The 18,051-nt window shown below is 52.4% G+C and overlaps 2 protein-coding genes across 3 annotated transcripts; one reads left to right on the top strand and one right to left on the bottom strand.

Annotated features, from left to right (window-relative positions):
* Positions 1-571: 571 nt before the first annotated feature.
* On the top strand, positions 572-7,702 carry THPO (thrombopoietin). Its single transcript, XM_035275282.2, is given in 14 exon segments — positions 572-709; positions 1,872-2,073; positions 2,075-2,103; positions 2,105-2,173; positions 3,755-3,912; positions 4,140-4,267; positions 4,544-4,630; positions 6,608-6,775; positions 7,011-7,128; positions 7,131-7,329; positions 7,331-7,433; positions 7,435-7,532; positions 7,534-7,567; positions 7,569-7,702. Coding segments are annotated over 14 exon segments (1,500 nt in total). The 5' UTR covers positions 572-701; the 3' UTR covers positions 7,668-7,702.
* A 3,517-nt stretch (positions 7,703-11,219) lies between these two features.
* Positions 11,220-17,905, bottom strand: POLR2H (RNA polymerase II, I and III subunit H). 2 transcript variants are annotated; one of them, XM_035275288.3, is made up of 5 exons: positions 17,632-17,905; positions 14,506-14,589; positions 14,329-14,422; positions 13,102-13,185; positions 11,220-11,634 (listed from the first exon to the last, which is right to left on the bottom strand). In XM_035275288.3, the coding sequence occupies exons 2-5, from the start codon at positions 14,552-14,554 to the stop codon at positions 11,517-11,519; spliced, it is 345 nt and encodes a 114-aa protein (XP_035131179.1). In that variant the 5' UTR covers positions 14,555-14,589; positions 17,632-17,905; the 3' UTR covers positions 11,220-11,516. The 2 variants fall into 2 exon arrangements, with proteins under 2 accessions (XP_035131179.1, XP_002758180.3); XM_002758134.7 differs by lacking the exon at positions 17,632-17,905 and adding an exon at positions 16,144-16,338.
* Positions 17,906-18,051: the final 146 nt, after the last annotated feature.

The raw sequence follows: 18,051 nt of genomic DNA, 5'->3' as shown, positions 1-18,051 counted from the left end.
CAGCTGGGGAGGCGGGAGGGAGGAGGGCGCCGAGCGGGCGGAGGGAGGGGGGCGGAGGGCGGAGGGCGGAGGGCCGGGCCGGGGGCGGTGCGGCGGGAGGGGGCCGGGGCCGGGGCCGGGGCCGGGGCCGGGGCAGTGCCGCGAGGGGCTCGTCGGGCGGCCGCAGAGTCGGCGCCGGGCCGGGCGGGGCGGGAGGAGCAGCAGGGAGGAGCGCGGGCAGGCAGGCGGGCACTGACCCGGGCCGTACGCGGCTCTACTGCCCCGGGCGCCGGCTCCGGCCCGTTTTATGCCTCGCGCCCAACGCCCCGGCCGGGGGCCTCCTCCTCAGCAAACGGGGCGGCGGCGGCGGCTCGGCGAGGGGCCGGGCTGAGCCCGGGGGGTCCGGCCCAGCGGCGGCGGCCCGGATCGCGGGTGGGGGAGGGGAGGGAGGGGCTGGGACCGGGCAGGGGAGGAGGGAGGGGCGGGGGAGGGGGAGGGGAGGGACCAGGGGGCGCGAAGAGGGGGAGGAGAGGCGGGCCCGGAGCCCCCCCGCCCCCCCGCCGGCGGCCACAGGGCGGCTGGACCAGGAGGTCGGTGGCCAGCCCAGGACGGGAGACTCTGGCCAGGGAGGGGCAGAGGCTAGGCCTGAGGCCTGGACCGCTCAGTGAGCGAGGACCCGGTTCTGTTCTGCCCGCCCGAAGGATGAAGACTTGCCCTTGCAGATGACAATGTACAAGAAAGCCCCATCAACGGATCTCCCCCCTGCCTGGGTCCACAGCACCCCTCAAACCCCACGCCAGCCTCTCACTGCCTAGCCTGCCTCCTTACCTCCTCTCTGAGGCCGCTCCTCATTCTGCTGTTACCCCCTTTCTGTGGAGTGACAGTGTCTCCCTCTCATTGTAACGTATCCTCAGACCCATTCCAATGTCCCCTCTTGCTTTCTCACCCCCTTCCTTCACCCAAGAGACCCTCTGCCTCTCCAGCCCACTCCCAACCTCCTTTATCTTGGTTCGGTGGTGGCGCCTGCCTCCCTGTCCCTCCCACCCACACACACCCACCATCCTCCCAGGCGTCCCAGCACCCTCCTTCCTAATCTTAGGAGACATCTCGTCTGGCTGAGCAGGAAAATTCCAGGATCTAGGCCACACTTCTCAGCAGGCATGCCCATCCTTGGCGAGGAGGAACGGGAGAGAGGCCGAGGAAGTTCTGGGGGGCGGGGGATGATGGTAACAAGGTCAGGCCAGGAAGCCCCTGAGGACAGAGACTGTGGGGAGACTGGGACTGGGAAGAACGAAAGGAGCTGGAGCTAGGGCCAAAGGAAAAGGGGAGCCAGCAGGGAGGTGTCTGCCGGGGAGGTCCAGCAGCTGTCTCTCCTAAGACAGGGCCACACGGGCCTGGGTGTTCCTCTTGTCACATGTGGAACGGTAGGAGATGGAAGGGAGACAGAACAAGCAAAGGAGGGCCCTGGGCACAGAGGTCTGCGTGTAGCCATCCAAGCCACTGGACCCCAGCACCTCAGCCAAGGCTTAACCAGTGCATGCATGCACACACACACACACACTTCTGACAGTCCTCTTGACCCATCTAAACCCTTTCCCCGTAACGCCAACCCGTAACAGGAGATTTCTCTCTTATACAGGCAATATCCGTATTCCCTCTTGGAAAGGGGGAATAACAAGACAGGACTCCCTAGGGGGTTATAGAAAGAAAAGCAAGTATCCTATTGCATTTCAGCAGCAGGTGTAATGTCCAGGGAAACGAAATTTGGAGAGCCAGGAATTGAAAAGTGCCCTGATCTAAAACAAGACCTGTGTGCCTCTTCCCCAATGACACAAACGTCCTGCCAAAGTCCTCCTGGGGGAAAAAAAACGTCTGCTCCTGTCCCTTTCCAGGTCCCAGGTTGCCCATCGCCAGGAAAAGATGGATCCCCCTATCCAGATCTTCTCTGTGCTGTATGTGGGTGGAGGAGTGGACCCTGGTCCAGGCAGGGGCTCCAGGGAAGAGAAGGCGTCACTTCCGGGGGCCTTCGCCAGTGTCTGGTGGCTCCCTCCTCTGATTGGGCAGAGGTGGCCCAGGCAGGCGTGTGACCTGCTGCCATTGGAGGGGCTGTATCCCACCGCCACATCTTCCTACCCATCTGCTCCCCAGAGTGCGGCCTACTGTGCACCTGGGTCCTTGAGCCCCTCTCCACCTGGTGAGTGGCAAGCAGCGTGTGGGGTTATGTGAGGGTAGAGAGGACAGCAAAGAGAAATGGGCTCCCAGCTGGGGGAGGGGCAGGCAAACTGGAACCTACAGGCACTGACCTTTGTCGAGAAGAGTGTAGCCTTCCCAGAATGGGAGGAGCAGGACAGAGCAGGGGTAGGGGGTGGGGTGCTGGTTTCTGAGGGACTGATCACTTACTTGGTGGAATACAGCACAGCCCTGACTGGCCCTGAGGAAAGGTGACAAGAGCCCAGGGAGAAAATAAGAGAGGGAGGTACATAGGGCTTAGTGAACACAGCACTAAGGTGGACACAGCCCCAGTCCCCATTCCTAGCTGGTCATTCCTTGTTAGCTTAAGGTTCTGAATCCCGGGGTGGGGAAGCTGGGCCGGGCAAGCCAGGGCGCAAGGAGAGGGTAACGGGAGGAGGGCCCATGCATGTTGACAGACCTACAGGAAATCCCAATATTGAATCAGGTGCAAACCTCTTTGCACAACTTGTGAAAGGAGGAGGAAGCCATGTGGGGGGTCCTGTGAAGGAACCGGAAGGGGTCTGCTGAGGGGGCAGGGAGGCAGGTTTGAGCTAGGAGACAGATACGTTGGGGGGCGCCTAAGGCAAGGTCAGCCCCTAAGGTGGGCATCACCCAGCAGGTGATGGAAGGAAGTCCCAGGACTGTTGTTAGCCCATCTCTTGGCCTCAGAAAACAGAGTCTTTCAGGACTTAGAGTGCAAAGAAAAGCTCCAGAGGCTTTTATGTGTAGGGGTAGAAAGGGAAAGAAAGAGAGTTTAATTTCTCCCATACCACCTTTTAATCCTGACCTCTAGTTACAGCTAGTGGTCCCAGTTACAGCTCTGTGCAATTCCCTGCCCGAACCCCATGCACCACCACAGAAGTTGCCTGTCAACACATTGTACATGTTTGCCAGTTCCTCACCCAGGCCCAGTATCCCATTTTTCACTCCCTTCTCCCTGCTGAAGCCACAATGCTTTCATTCTCTATCACATCCCAGATTTTCTCTGACCTAACAACCAAGGTTGCTCAGCATTTAAGGCCAAGTAAGATGTGTGCATACATACCATGTCCTGCTGTTCTCAGCAGGGGTAGGTGGCACCAAATCCACGTCAGATTCACTGAGGAGCCCGGAGTTTCATTCTTGTTGCCCAGGCTGGAGTGCAATGGCACCATCTCGGCTCACTGCAACTTCCACCTCCCAGGTACAAGCAATTCTCCTGTCTCAGCCTCCCAAGTTGCTCGGATTACAGGCATGCACCACCACGCCCAGCTAATTTTTTTGTATTTAGTAGAGACAGGGTTGTACCATGTTAGTCAGGCTGGTCTGGAACTCCTGACCTCAGGTGATTTACCTGCCTCGGCCTCCCACAGTGCTGGGATTACAGGCGTGCACCACCGCGCCTGGCCCACCATATGCTTTCATCACAAGAAAATGTGAGAGAAGTCAGAGTTTCGGCAGTTCCAGGCTGGCCAGCATCTCAAGCCTCCCAAGCCTCTGCTTCCCTTGCAGGTAGTCTCTTCCTGAAACTCAGTTAAATGGTCACTGTTCTTGCCGCTTGCAGGATAGAGTCCTCCTCCTCGGCCCACCTTTGCCCCACCCTACTCTGCCCAGAAGTGTAAGAGTCCAAGCCGCCTCCATGGCCCCTGGAAGGATTTGGGGGAGAGGCCCCAAACAGGGAGCCATGCCAGCCAGACACCCTGGCCAGAATGGAGCTGACTGGTAAGATCACACTTGAGGGGCCAGGGCCAGATGGAAACATGGGAGGAAGGGAGAGAGAAAGGAGACAGGCTGCAGGGGCAGGGGGCGGGGGACTCATTCTCCCAAAAATAAGGGGTCTGAGAAGTGGATTCCCTGGATTTCAGGTCTGGGTCCTGAATGGGAACTCCTGAAATACCAGCTGACAGTGATTTCCTCCTTATCTTCCAACCTCACCTCTCCTCATCTAGAACTGCTCCTCGTGGTCATGCTTCTCCTAACTGCAAGCCTAACTCTGTCCAGCCCGGCTCCTCCTGCCTGTGACCTCCGAGTCCTCAGTAAACTGCTGCGTGACTCCCATGTCCTTCACAGCAGACTGGTGAGAACTCCCAACATAATCCCCTTTATCCACGTAAGTGGTAAGACACCCTCACTCCCCGGTGTCACCCTCCATCACCTCCTAACTCCTTGACCCAATGACTATTCTTCCCATATTGTCACCACCTACTGATCACACTCCCTGACAAGGATTATACTTTGCAATTTAAAAGCTCTCGCCTAGATATAGTAGTCGTGGAGGACTGTCCTGCTCATTAGGCTCCCATATCCCTCTCTATTTCAGCTTCCTTCTTCCCCCACCCATCTTTTTCAACAGAGCCAGTGCCCAGATGTTAGCCCTTTGCCCACACCTGTCCTGCTGCCTACTGTGGACTTTAGCTTGGGAGAGTGGAAAACCCAGACAGTAAGAAAGCTGTCCCTAACCTTGGCTTCCCTGAGTTCTGACTTCAGTCTCCTGCTGCTTCCCATGGATTCTCCAAAACTCTTGAGCTTTTTAAAAACAGCTCACCTTCAGCTTGGCCACCCTAACCCAATCTACATTCACCTATGATGATATCCTGTGGATAAGGTGATGGCTTGCAAGTTCAATATGTTAACAGATTTAAAGCTGAACACCTTGAAAAGCTGGAGAGAAATCTCTCATGACTTTGACCTATTCCTGTTCAATCTTCTTCAATTGTCATGAAGAAGCAAGACTCCTATGTCATCCACAGATGACACAAAGCTGGGGAGTACCACTACAATAACGAAAGACTGAATCAAGGTTCCAGCCACTGAAAAACTAAGTCAAAAACAAGGCGAGAAAACAGAGATGTAAAATTCTACATGTGTACATTAAAGAGTCAAGTCCTATTCCAGCTTTCAGGCCACAATGCCCTGCTTCCATCGTTTAAACTTCTGGCCCTAGCACTTCCTGTGAAAAGCATCTCGGAGCATTGGCCCCAAACTTACCATGTAACATTACTGAAGGAGCTATTCTTTTTTATCATCTTTTTCTTTTTTTTTTTTTAATTGCTACTTCTTGAAGCAGCTATTCTTAAAGCTACTAATTCTTGTCTGTTCGATGGTTAGCATCCCCATTGTGGAAATGCTTCTAGAGAACTCTGAGCGGACTATACTTAAATATACTGGCCTGAACACTGGACATCCCCCTGAAGACACATGCTAATTTATTAAGAGGAATCATATTAAACTAACATGTGTCCAGGAAGAAGCAGCCTGAACAGTAAGACTAGAAACATGTTCAATGAGGAATAGTTTTAAAAACTAAAATCTATCTCAAGAGCCCTACATCTTTTCTTCTCGGGACTGGATCAGGGAAGAAGGACAGGTCCTACACGTCCCTTGTAATCCTTTCTTTTCTATTTTTCTTTTTTTTTTTTTTTGAGACAGAGTCTCGCTCTGTCGCCCAGGCTGGAGTGCAATAGCGCAATCTCGGCTCACTGCAACTTCCGCCTCTCGGGTTCAAGCGATTCTCCTGCCTCAGCCTCCCAAGTAGCTGGGATTACAGGCATGTGCCACCACGCCCAGCTAATTCTGCATTTTTAGTAGAGACGGGGTTTCTCCAAGTTGGGCAGGCTGGTCTCAAACTCCCGACCTCAGGTCATTTGCCCGCCTTGGCCTCCCAAAGAGCTGCAATTTCAGGCATGAGCCACCATGCCCGGCCAGTCCTTTCTTTTTATCTTTATGATCATTATGATAGTATCTCATATCTACATTTAGAGTTTTATTATTATTATTATTATTTGAGATGGAGTCTCACTGTATCCCTCAGGCTGGAGTGCAATGGCACAGTCTTGGCTTACTGCAACCTCTGCCTCCTGGGTTCAAGTGATTCTACTGCCTCAGCCTCCTGAGTAACTGGGATTACAGGTTCTGCCACCACACCCAGCTAATATTTGTATTTTTAGTAGAGACAGGGTTTCGCCATGTTGGCCGGGCTGGTCTAAAACTTCTGACCCGAGGTGATCCACCCACCTCGGCCTCCCGAAGTGCTGGGATTATAGGTGTGAACCACCATGCCCGGCCTTCATTCAGTTTAAAAATCGTTTGGTCCTAAGGCTTTGAAGCAGAAAAAGTAGATTTGCAGCACTAGAACCAAGAGGTAAAAGCTGTAACAGGGCAGATGTCAGCAACATAAGAAAACAAGGATCTCTCCTCACTGAAGTCCACTGGATCCTCGGACGCCGGCGTTTTTGAAGCAGAGGCTGCTGACCAACTGTCGGGAGACTGTGAAGGAATTCCTGCGCTGGGTGGGACCCTGGTCCGGTCCAGGTCTCAGCCCGTATGATTCACTCTGCTGGCTACTCCTACAGGCTCCCCACCCGCTCTTAATGTGCCCTTTGAAGCAGTACGCTTCTCCCTTCCATCTCTTTCTCAGGAGCAGACTAAGGCACAGGACATTCTGGGAGCTGTGACCCTCCTGCTGGAGGGAGTGATGGCAGCACGGGGACAACTGGGACCCACTTGCCTCTCATCCCTGCTGGGGCAGCTTTCTGGACAGGTCCGTCTCCTCCTTGGGGCCCTCCAGGGCCTCCTTGGAACCCAGGTAAGTCCCCAGTCCAGGCATCTGTAGAAAATGTTCCTTTCTGACTCATTCCCCTAGAAGGCCTGAAGGAAGAAGCGGTCTTCCAGGGAGCTCAAGGCCAGAGGAGCTGGTCTCCTGAGAGTGCTCCCTGCCAGCCACAACTCCTGGGTGCTGCTATCCTGCCTTTCCTACTTAGACAAGGGAGGTCTGAGATCGGGCCCTGGTCTCTGGCCTCAGGGCCATCCTCTGCCCTCAGTTTCCTCCACAGGGAAGGACCACAGCTCACAAGGATCCCAATGACATCTTCCTGAGCTTCCAACACCTGCTCCGAGGAAAGGTGCGTTTCCTGCTGATTGTAGGACGGCCCACCCTCTGCACAGGCAGGCCCCACCTACCACAGCTGTCCCAAGCAGAACCTCTCCAGTCCTCACACTGAACGAGCTCCCACACAGGACTTCTGGATTGTTGGAGACAAACTTTACTGCCTCGGCCAGAACTACTGACTCTGGGCTCCTGAAGCAGCAGCTGGGATTCAGAGCCAAGATTCCTGGTCTGCTGAACCAAACCTCCAGTCCCTGGACCAATCCCCAGGTACCTGAACAGGACACACCAGATGAATGGAACTTATGGACTCTTTCCTGGACCCTCACGCAGGACCCTAAGAACCCTGGACCTTTCCCCCAGGAACATCAGACACAGGCTCCCTGCCACCCAACCTCCAGCCTAGATATTCTTCCCCAACCCATCCCGCTACTGGGCAGCACACATTCTTCCCTCTCACCCACCTTGCCCACCCCTGTGATCCAGCTCCACCCCCCGCCTTCCTGACCCTTCTGCTCCTACGCCCACCCCTACCAGCCCTACTCTAAACACATCCCACACCCACTCCCAGAATCTGTCTCAGGAAGGGTAAGGTTCTCAGGCACTGCTGATGTCAGCATTGTCTCATGTGCAGCTACCTTCCCCGTGGGGAGCCCCTAGGGGACAACTGGACAAGATTTCCTACTTTCTCCTGAAGACTGAAGCCCTGGAAAAGGGAATACACAGGACTGAAAAAGGATCATTTTTCACTGTACATTAGAAACCTTCAGAATTTTTTTTTGTTTTTTAGATGGAGTCTCACTCTGTCACCCAGGCTGGAGTGCAATGGCACGATCTCTGCTCACTGCAACCTCCACTTCCCAGGTTCAAGCGATTCTCCTGCCTCAGCCTCTCGAGTAGCTGGGACTATAGGCATGAGCCACCATGCCTGGGTAATGTTTATATTTTTGGTAGAGACAGGGTTTCACTGTTGGCCAGGCTGGTCTCAAACTCCTGACCTGAGGTGATCCACCTGCCTTGGCCTTCCAAAGTGCTGAGATTACAGGCATGAGCCACCACGCCTGGCCTCAGAAGCTATTTTTTAAAGCTATCAACAATATTCATCAGAGCAGCTAGATCTTTGGTCTGTTTTCTGCAGAAATTTGCAACTCACTGCTTCTCTATATGCTCTTTTTCTATGATAATTTTGCAAAGGCCTGGGCTGGCCTGGCATTTGAACAGAGGGAGGGACTAACCTTGCGTCAAAAAACAGAGAAAGGGTAGTTTCCTTTGCTTCAAGTTCAAGGCCTTCCAATGCCCCCATCCCTTTATTATCATTCTCAGTGGGACTCTGATCCCATATTCTTAACAGATCTTTACTCTGGAGAAATGAATAGGCTGTCTCTTAGAAAGCCTGTCCCTATACAATAGACAAAAGTGAGCCTATATAAGGAATAAATGAGAGCACCCGAAAACTCCCTAAAAAGCAAAGGAAAGATGTTCTTCGAGGGTGGCAATAGATCCCCTCGCCCTTCCGCCCCCAACAAAAAAGCTAACAGGAAGCCTTGGAGAGCCTCACACCCCAGGTAAGCCTGTGCAGACAGTTCAGTAAAGACAGGACCTGGATATGCCAGCTGAGCAAACAGCCAGAGCTTTGGCAGCTCAGCAGGAGGCGTTGCCAGGCATGGATGCCTGCCTCCCTCCTGTGGAGGTCAGGGGGAAGTGCAGGAAGTGGCACGAGTCAGGCTCCTTGAGCTCCCGCAGCAGAACAAGCCCAAGCCCAGTGCAAGTGGAAGGCTCACTTCCCAGTTCCCGCAAATGCACCTAAAAAGCAGCCCTGCATGACCACCAGGAACTCCGCCAGGGGCTCTCTACAAAAGGAGTCAGGCTTATGGGGCATTGCAAATAAGTGCTGCTCTGGTGCTCAGGAAAAGGTTTATGTTGCACAAAAACACACACTCCATTGCAAAAGTCAACCTGCTGCCTCCAGAGGTTCCTGCAGGAAAATTAGTGGAAGCTTCTTCCTCTCCCCCACCCCAGAGGAAGGAGAGGCTACCACAGAGGTAGAGGAGCCAGGAACCCAGAAATCCAAACACTGCCACAAATACCCCAGGGTCACCAAAGGCATTCCAAAGCAGTGGAATGAAAGGCAATGTGCCAGGAACCTTGTGTACCTTACCTTTTGTAACTTTGACACAACTCTGTAAGGCAGAGTTTTCTATTTTAGAGATGAGGAAACTGAGGCTCAGAGAAGCCAGGTGAGTTATCAGTGGTGCCACAGCCTGCAGGCCAGAGAGGAGGCACCCAGTCTGACCTCACTCTAGGTCCATACTCTCCCCAGTTTGTTACACTGTCCTATATGTCACTGAATGATTCTATTTACTGGGAAAGACATCCAAGTCCTTAGGGAGTAGATCCATTTGAGGAGAAAACCAATGTTTTTGGTGGAGGTGACCAATTTAGACATCTCCCCATGTCCCACTCTCCCTTCAAGGACAGAATAGTTTCCATAGAGAAGGAATCAACAAATGCACAGAGCTCAAAAATGTCCAAATCTCAAATAGTGTCAGTTTCTACATGGGAGATAATTAGCTCATCCACACTACAAATTCTAGAATGTAGTCAAGGGAACGGTAAGCGGAAACTGTAACTTACTGACATATGGAGCGAGGGTAAATGTAACAATCAAATGAAACACTTCATAGCACACGGAAGTGCCAGCACCTGGGACAGGATACACCAATGGCACCAGTCAGTGATGGGTTCTCAGCACAGACGAATGACAGACAGGAATGGCAAACTGCAAATGTGGCCAGAAACTTCCAGGCATCTCGTATTGGCATTTGACTTACTCCAGTTGAGGGTAAATGCAAATCACTCATGGGCTTCTCCAGTATAAACTTACCTGCCCCTATTACGTACAAATCTAACCGATTCCTAGATCAGTCTGGTTGGTCCCATCCCTTCTTCCCACTAACACAAAAAACACAACCAGAACACTCCTATCCCTATCCAATGTTATGCCAGTTCTTTTTTCTGCTACCCAAGGACCACCAGGACAGTCCGTGGTAACCTACACACTATTACAGGTAATCCATTTCTCTCACTCTAATTTAAATATGTTCTTCTCCAACCCCACAAAAAAAAAACTCATCTCATGGAAAGATTCCAGGATTTCATAAAAATTCATCCCAACCCCCAGTATATCTACTCCCCCTATTCCACCCAAAGTAAGGTAAAAGAAACACCTCTTCCTCCTCCCTGCTGAGGCCGTTCATTTTCAACCCATTTCCCTAAATACTATTTCTAACACCTCATGTAAAGACTTGAAAATGATGGGGAAGGAAATACCCCAGGTATCCCAGCAGGGGGACCAGCTCCCAGGCAAAGCCAGATCAAACAGACAACTGTTTAATACACACAGAGAACCTTTTCAGATTGTTAGCCCTAAACTTCTTAGGGGAAAACAGAATCCCACATGCTTTCCTAGAGACCTCTAATACCAAGCAGAAGAGCCAGCTCACATGCTGGAGTCCTTATCATCATAGCCATTTCCTTAATACTTTTTCTTCCCCAACTCATAAGTTGGTGACTGTAGTCAGGCTGCTGCATTATCCTGGCACTGGCCCTGCCTCTGGCCTGCCAACTTCATTGGTATTGCTGCCCTGTCCACTTCCACTTACCCTCCCTCCCGGGTCACCACTGGAATGTAGAGCAGAGAGCCAGCTCCTCCACCTGCCTCCGGAAGCACCAAGTCCTCTCCTCCGACTCTTCAGAGTCATCCCCCATGCCTGTAGCTAAAAGCCTCTACCCAAATCTTCCACAAAAATAATGAAATAATGAGACTATGCAAGTGACTCATTCAAGTCAATGTGAACTGACTCTCTAAGAGACTGAAAGTGTTGGAAGGACACGAGCAGGGCTCCTTGCCAATTCAAACTTCTGTGCCAAATGGGTGGTATCTTCTGGGCCTGGGGTGCCCTCAGGAGCCAAAAGCACAACACTCCCTCTCCCAGACAGAAAACCACACTGGAGGATAAACGTTGGGAACAGTCAGCCAGGAGACTGGGATAACCCTGAACCCAGATACCAAAAGGCTGGAATAGATCCTACAATGGCAAGTGATCAGCTGGCTGCGGGCCAGAAACAGTACACCACAGACAAATTGGAAAAAATGATTTTACAGTAAACGAACTTTTTACAAAAAGGGGAGGGGCAGTCTGAAAAAGTAACATTTGATTAAAAATCATATACACAAAGCTTCCTATTGATTTTAAGCTCTCCCACTGTGTCTTTCACAGGCGAGTGAGTTTCTAACTGAGTGCAGGCCAGTTAAAGATGCAGCCACAGTGGACAGGGAACCAGCCCCTCCTCAACAGGTAATCAAGAGCAGCTGCAACTCAAGCTAGAACGATGTCCAGGACCTGAGTGACGTGGCAGCAAGGCTGGCTTCAGGCGAGGTTCAGAAGGCTAGCTTCTTCATCAGCAGATAAACTCTGGAATCCACCTCAAATCCATGCAGGTTGTTGGCATCCCCCTGCAGCCTCATGAGCAGGCCCCCATAGGACACGTAGGCAGAGCTGAAACAGAAGGCCGCATGCCATGAGTCTGGAGCAGCTACTACTCAGCAGCTCTCCATCTCAGCCTAACAAAGAGAATAACATCTTTCTACTGTTTTGTCACTAGGAACCAAAATTCTGACAAAGATGAATGTACAGATATGTGTAAGGCACTGTTCTTTTTTTCTTTGGGACAGAGTTTCTCTCTTGTTGATCAGGCTGGAGTGCAGTGGTGTGATCTTGGCTCACCGCAACCTCTGCCTCCCGGTTTCAAGCAGTTCTCCTGCCTCAGCCTCCCAAGTAGCTGGGATTACAGGTGTACACCACCACACCTGGCTAATTTTATATTTTTAATAGAGATGGGGTTTCTCCAGGTTGGTCAGGCTGCTCTCAAACTCTCAACCTCAGGTGATCCACTCACCTCAGCCTCCTAGAGTGCTGGGATTAGAGACATCAGCCACTGCGCCCAGCCAGCATTGTTCTTTCTATTAGCAAAGTCGAAAAACACCTATATGCTCCAAATCAGGGGAATGGGATCCACTTACTGAAATGTTATCTAACTATTAAAATGTTTAAGAAAGCTTTACACTAACATGGGGAAACATTTTCTTTTTCTTTTTCTTTTTTTTTGAGACGGAGTCTCTCTCTGTCTCCTGGGCTGGGGTGCAATGGCACAAGATCTCAGCTCACTGCAACCTCCGCCTCCTGGGTTCAAGCAACTCTCCTGGCTCAGCCTCCCAAGTACCTGGATTATAGGTACCTGCCACCATGCCCAGCTAATTTTTTGTAATTTTTTTAGTAGAGACGGGGTTTCACTATGTTGGCCAGGCTGGTCTCAAACTCCTGACCTGGTGATCCACCCACCTCGGCCTCACAAAATGTTGGGATTACAGGTGTGAGCCACCACGCCCGGCCAAAACATGTTTTACATAATGTTAAGCAAAAAGCAGAAAAAAGGTAATTAACACCGCAGTCTCAAAGGAAAAATATAGATGTTAAGAACACTAGGATATTAACAAAAAATTAAAAATAAATTTAAAAAAAGAACACTAGGATATGCAAAAAAGTCTATGTAAAAGGTTCTCTCTGGGTATGGAATGACAGGGTTTTTTTTCTTCTTCACATTCTCTTCCGCATTTCAAATTACTTACAAACAGCACATATTGTTTTAATAAGATTTTAAGGAAAAGACACACACACACACACACACACACAGCCTAATAGTATAATCACTTAATGCTGCATTTGGTTCCTCCATACTTTAACAGGGAGATGACCAGTTTCTCTTCTGGACCACTAGGCCAGGAGGGCCTGACAAAGGGCAGTCTACAATTCAGACTGGAAACTGCTCTAATAACCATTTCTTTCTAGTTCCCACCTATGTCTGAGGTGCCTAAGGAGAAGGACCCAACAGAGGAAGCAGAAGCATAACTCAAAGTCTCAGAACAGGGAGGGGGAAAACAATCCTCACAAGATCATGTAACTTACAGGCGTGTTGCCGCTTCAGTAGAAGTTTCGTCTCCCTCAATCCTGTATACTTTCCCATACATTACATACTCAAATTGGTCAGCCCTATGGAGCAAGAGTAGCAAAGTTATTCTTAACAGTAATTAACAATATAAAAGATGCCATTTAAAAATGGTAACTGGTAACTCGATGCCAGCATTTTAACAACAGGCACATTATAAACATGACGCCATTTAGTCCTCACAGCAATTCTGTGAGCTAGGCAGGACCATCTCTAGTTTACTGATGAGGAAACAGGCTGAAGGAGATCAAGCTTACTTAGCAAGTAAGTGGTAGAGCTCAGAAATCAACTCGAGCGGGGTGCCAAAGCCTTTCCATTACACCAAACTCCCTCCCAAGACACAAGACCCACAGAGCGGTCATCTTCTCAGCCTTCAAAAAGCTACAACTCACAAGCATGTAATCACTGTTATAAATACCTGGTTGTTTGAAATTTTTTATCTTTTTTTTTTTTTTGAGACAGGGTCTTGCTCTGTTGCTCAGGCTGGAGTGCAGTAGCATGATCGTGGCTCACTGCAGCCTCAATCTCCCTGGCTCAGGCAATCCTCCCACCTTGGCTTCCCAGGTAGCTGGAACTACAGGCACATGCCACCATGGTCAGCTTTTTTTTTTTTTTGTAGCAGTGAGGTTTCACTATGTTGCTCAGGTTGCTCTTGAACTCCTGGACTCAAGCAATCCTCCTGACTCAGCCTCCCAAAGTGCTTGAATTACATGTGTGAGCCATAGTACCTGGTCTGTTTGAATTCTTAAGTGCAGAAATTTCCTTAAGGTTACTCAGATTCTGCTAATCATTATTTATTCTAGGAATTAAAGAAGAGTCTTTCGTTTTTCTTTTTTTTGGAGACAGAGTCTTGTTCTGTTGCCCAGCCTGGAACTCAGTGGTCCAATCTCTGCTCACTGCAACCTCTGCTTCCTGGGTTCAAGCAATTCTCCTGCCTCAGCCTCCTGAGTAGCTGGGACTATGCAGGTGCCCACCACCATGCCCAATTAATTTTTTGTATTTTAGTAGAGACGCGGTTTCACCATGTTGCCCAGGCTGGTCTCAAACTCCTGACCTCATGATCCACCTCCCAAAGTGCTGGGATTACAGGCATGAACCACTGTGCCCCGCCAGAAGAGTCTTTCTATATCACTTATCTACTTAGTCCTCAGGGCATATTTCAAGTATCACCTTCTCCACTCCCTCACCTGGAAGGCCTGTCATCAGTGGGGTTATATTCACCATCATCCAGGGTGCCATCTTCATACAAGGTACTAGCTATGACCAACCGGAACTTGTCACCTAAAAATAACAGCAATATCAGAGAGTGAAGAATAGCTGAAGCAGCAAATAGCCTCTTATTATTGTCTGTGTTCAATACTTACCCAAGTCTACAGGGTAAATTTGAATGTTTACATCTAAGATGAGATCCATCTTGAAAGATTCACTCTCACAATGTAGCCGAGACACTGGGGAAAAGTGGAAAAAGAGTAAGAGAGGTATTGCCAGGCCCAGGGAAGATCCTACAGTGTGGGATTGTATGCAACAGAATACTCAATCTAACCCAGCCTACATCCACTGGTCTCTCATGTCCTCTAAGGCAGGCTCAGTCAGACCCAGATATGCAAGGAGGAAATCAGGAGAAAAACTGTGGCAAGTGAACGTAATCCCCAGAAAACAACTAAAGATACTCCAGCAGCAAATAATATCCAGGTTCTAGGCCTGCCTGGATGGCTGAGAACCTGACTCTGGGCAAGTTATTGAATCATCCAAAGGTTTCCTCTTTCTGTGCTAGGCACTGTGCTGAGGGGGTTATCAAGATGTATAATGACTGGTATCCATCTTGAAAAACATCTGAGTCTCTAGGCAAAGAAACAGACACCAAAGAGAAAATTATTGATCAATGACAAAATAAAGAAATGGAGACTAGGCGCGGTGGCTCACACCTGTCATCCCAGCACTGTGGGAGGTTAACGCAGGTGGATCACTGGAGGTCAGGAGTTGGAGACCAGCCTGGCCAACATGGTGAAACCCCATCTCTACCAAAAATACAAAAACGAGCTGGGTGTGGTGGCAGGCACCTGTAATCCCAGCTACTTGGGAGGCTGAGGCAAGAGAATTGCTTGAATCCAGAAGGCAGAGGTTGCAGTAAGCCGAGATCACACCATTGCACTCCAGTCAGTGTGAGTGACAAAGTGAGACGCCATCTCAAAAAAAAAAAAAGGAGTCTTCATGAGGTGGGTGGTGCCTTCCCTGTTTTTCTCTGAGAGTTTGAGTAACTCACCCAAGGCTGCACAGCAAGTAATCTAACTTCAGAGTCTATATTCTTGTATCGCTCTCAGAATCTTTAGCGCTTAGTGAAGTCTTTTCTGAGAGTTAACTAGTTAACTGCTTAGCGTATATATATATAATTTTTTTTTTTTTTTTAATGGAGTCTGGCTCTGCCGCCCAGGCTGGAGTGTAGTGGCTCGATCTTGGCTCACCACAACTTTAGCCTCCTGGGTTCAAGCGATTCTCCCGCCTCAGCCTACCGAGTAGCTGGGATTACAGGCGCGCCACCACCACACCCGGCTCATTTTTGTATTTTTAGTAGAGACAGGGTTTCACCATGATGGCCAGGCAGGTCTCGAACTCCTGACCTCAAGTGATCCACCCGCCTCAGCCTCCCAAAGTCCTGGGATTACAGGCGTGAGTCATCGCGCCCGGCCGAGGTCTCTTAAGAATAAGTAAGGCAAAGGGTGTATGAGCCGCACAAGACAGTGTCTAGCACAGAGTAGGCAGCGATTATAAAGATGCTCAGGAGTTTGCCAGCACTATGACAAAAGGCCATCCAGACACCCAGCACGGCATGCGTGAAGCCAGAGAGCTGAGTCTCCGTTTTCTCATTCATAAAGTGTTTCCTGAGGGAGGTCCCTACATCAGGACCTGCTGGTAGGAGCAGGCCACAAGAGCTGGGTGGGCATGGGGCCCAGGGACATGTCCGCGAGGTTAGCGTCTTCCTCCAAACCTCGTACCTTACTTACCTCGGTCAAACTTCTTGCCCTCTGGGTCAATATCCTTCACATCGAAAATATCCTCAAACAGGATGCCCGCCATCGCAAGTGGGCCAGGAGAGCAGCAGAAGGGGTTAACGCGCGACCACGGCTGGGAGTACGCGCACCCCCTCGCGTGGAGAAGGGAGATGAGCAAAAGCACCTCCAGAAAGGCGGCAGCTAGACAAGAGTAGCGCATGCGCACAAACAGGCGGTAACGCGACCACTTCCGCCACAATCTTCCTCTCGGGGCTACCTAACTTCCTCCCCGAAAGACTGTTTCCGAGAGGCTTCGGCATTGAGGGCGGGTCTCACGGCCAGGTGGCTCCGCCCAGGGCGGGGAAACAATAGGTCCAACCTCCCGCGGCTGTAGAGCGGCTTCTGCTACGCTGGGGCTTTACTGCGCGCTCTTCAGAGTCTGAGTCCAGAAGATTGGAATGCGTGGGGGCCTAACCCAGGCAGGGACCTTGATCCTTGGCCCAGAGCGGCCAGGCCCTAGCCCTATCCCGCCGGTCCTCGTGCCCGCCAAGGGCACAGTCCTCGCCGAGGGCAGGTGGAGAAGAACCCCGCCCCAGAGGTGCCCAGCCCCTCCAGGAGACACCAAGGACGCCGGGGCCGGCCTGGGCCGGCTGGGCCCTTCTGGATGTAACCTGAGCCGGATCCGTCCAGTTTGGGAATTTGCCATGACGTCGCTTTGGAGAAATGGAAAGGCTGCATGGTCCCCTCCCCTCATACGGCACCCCACGACACTGCCCTCTTCCCCCAGGCCCTGGTTTTCCCGCGCACCGCCCCTTCAGCCTGGCTCCCGCCCCCTGGGCACTCCCCCTCCAGCTTGGTACTCTGCGTTCCCGTTTACTGGACACGGATCCCCTCCGTACCCCTTCGGCCTAGCACTGCCCTCTCCCTTGAATACCAGCTCTTCCCTCGCACTGGCCCTTCCTCCTGGGTGGCGGCTTCTCTCCCAGGGCCCCCCCCCCTCCCCGGGCACTGCCCCCGCCCCCCGAGCCCCGCCTCTGCCTCCCAAATAGCCCTTCCTTCTGGTACTACTGGCTCTCCCGCACCCTGTCCGCGTCCTGGGCGCCGCCCCCGCTCCTCTCACACTGTCGCTCAGCTGCCCGTCCACCCTGCGCGCGCTCCGCCCTCTTTTCTATCCTTCCCTGGCCCCTGACAGAGAACCCCGAGCACCAGCAGACCGTTCCCCGAAAGCGGAGGGACAGCAGCAGCGACTCGGGTTCCTCCTTGAGCCCAGCCAGGGAGAAGCGACCTCTGCTCTCCACGCCCGCGTTCCGGGCGTGGACTCCCGGCCCGTGGAGCTCCCCTCCTCCGGCCTACCCCTTCCGGGGCCCTCCCAACCTCCACCCCCGCACACCCCGCAGGCCGGGTTGCTCCGGGTGCACCTCCCTGGGGCAGCCCCGGGAAAGGAAGGAGTAAGGAAGACGGCCCCGATCCGCCCCGAATCCTCCCAGCTTTGCTGCTCACCCCTGACAGGCCTGTCAGAGCTGCAAGTCCCTTGGGACGGGGAGAGGGGAAGCGGCTTCTAACCGGCTGACCCGGAGGCGTCCGATGTAGATCACTCAGCACCCCCATCCCTGAGCCCTGCGGAGCTCGGGCATCTGCAGCCCCTCCTGCCCGGACGCAGGGAACCGCCAACCCGGCCCGGCCCCTCCACGTGCCCGCGGACCCGCCCCTGCCCGGCCCCGGGCGCCCCTCTCCTTCCCCGGCCTCCGCAGGGAGCCGGCGCGGGCTCCAGACTGCTCAGCGCCCCCTACCGCCTCTCGGGAGGCCCCGCGCGGACCCCGGCCTGGCTGGGCCGGCCCCTCCGGATGGGCTGGCGGGCGGAGCAGCGCAGAGGGCACCACCCTCGGCCCGCCCGCCGAGGAGGGGACAGGAGCCGGAGGC

The sequence above is a fragment of the Callithrix jacchus genome, chromosome 15 (assembly GCF_049354715.1).
Source record: "Callithrix jacchus isolate 240 chromosome 15, calJac240_pri, whole genome shotgun sequence".
Classification (NCBI taxonomy): Eukaryota; Metazoa; Chordata; class Mammalia; order Primates; family Cebidae; genus Callithrix; species Callithrix jacchus.
Note: the sequence above shows the minus strand (reverse complement) of the source record. Positions and strands in the feature narration are given on the sequence as shown.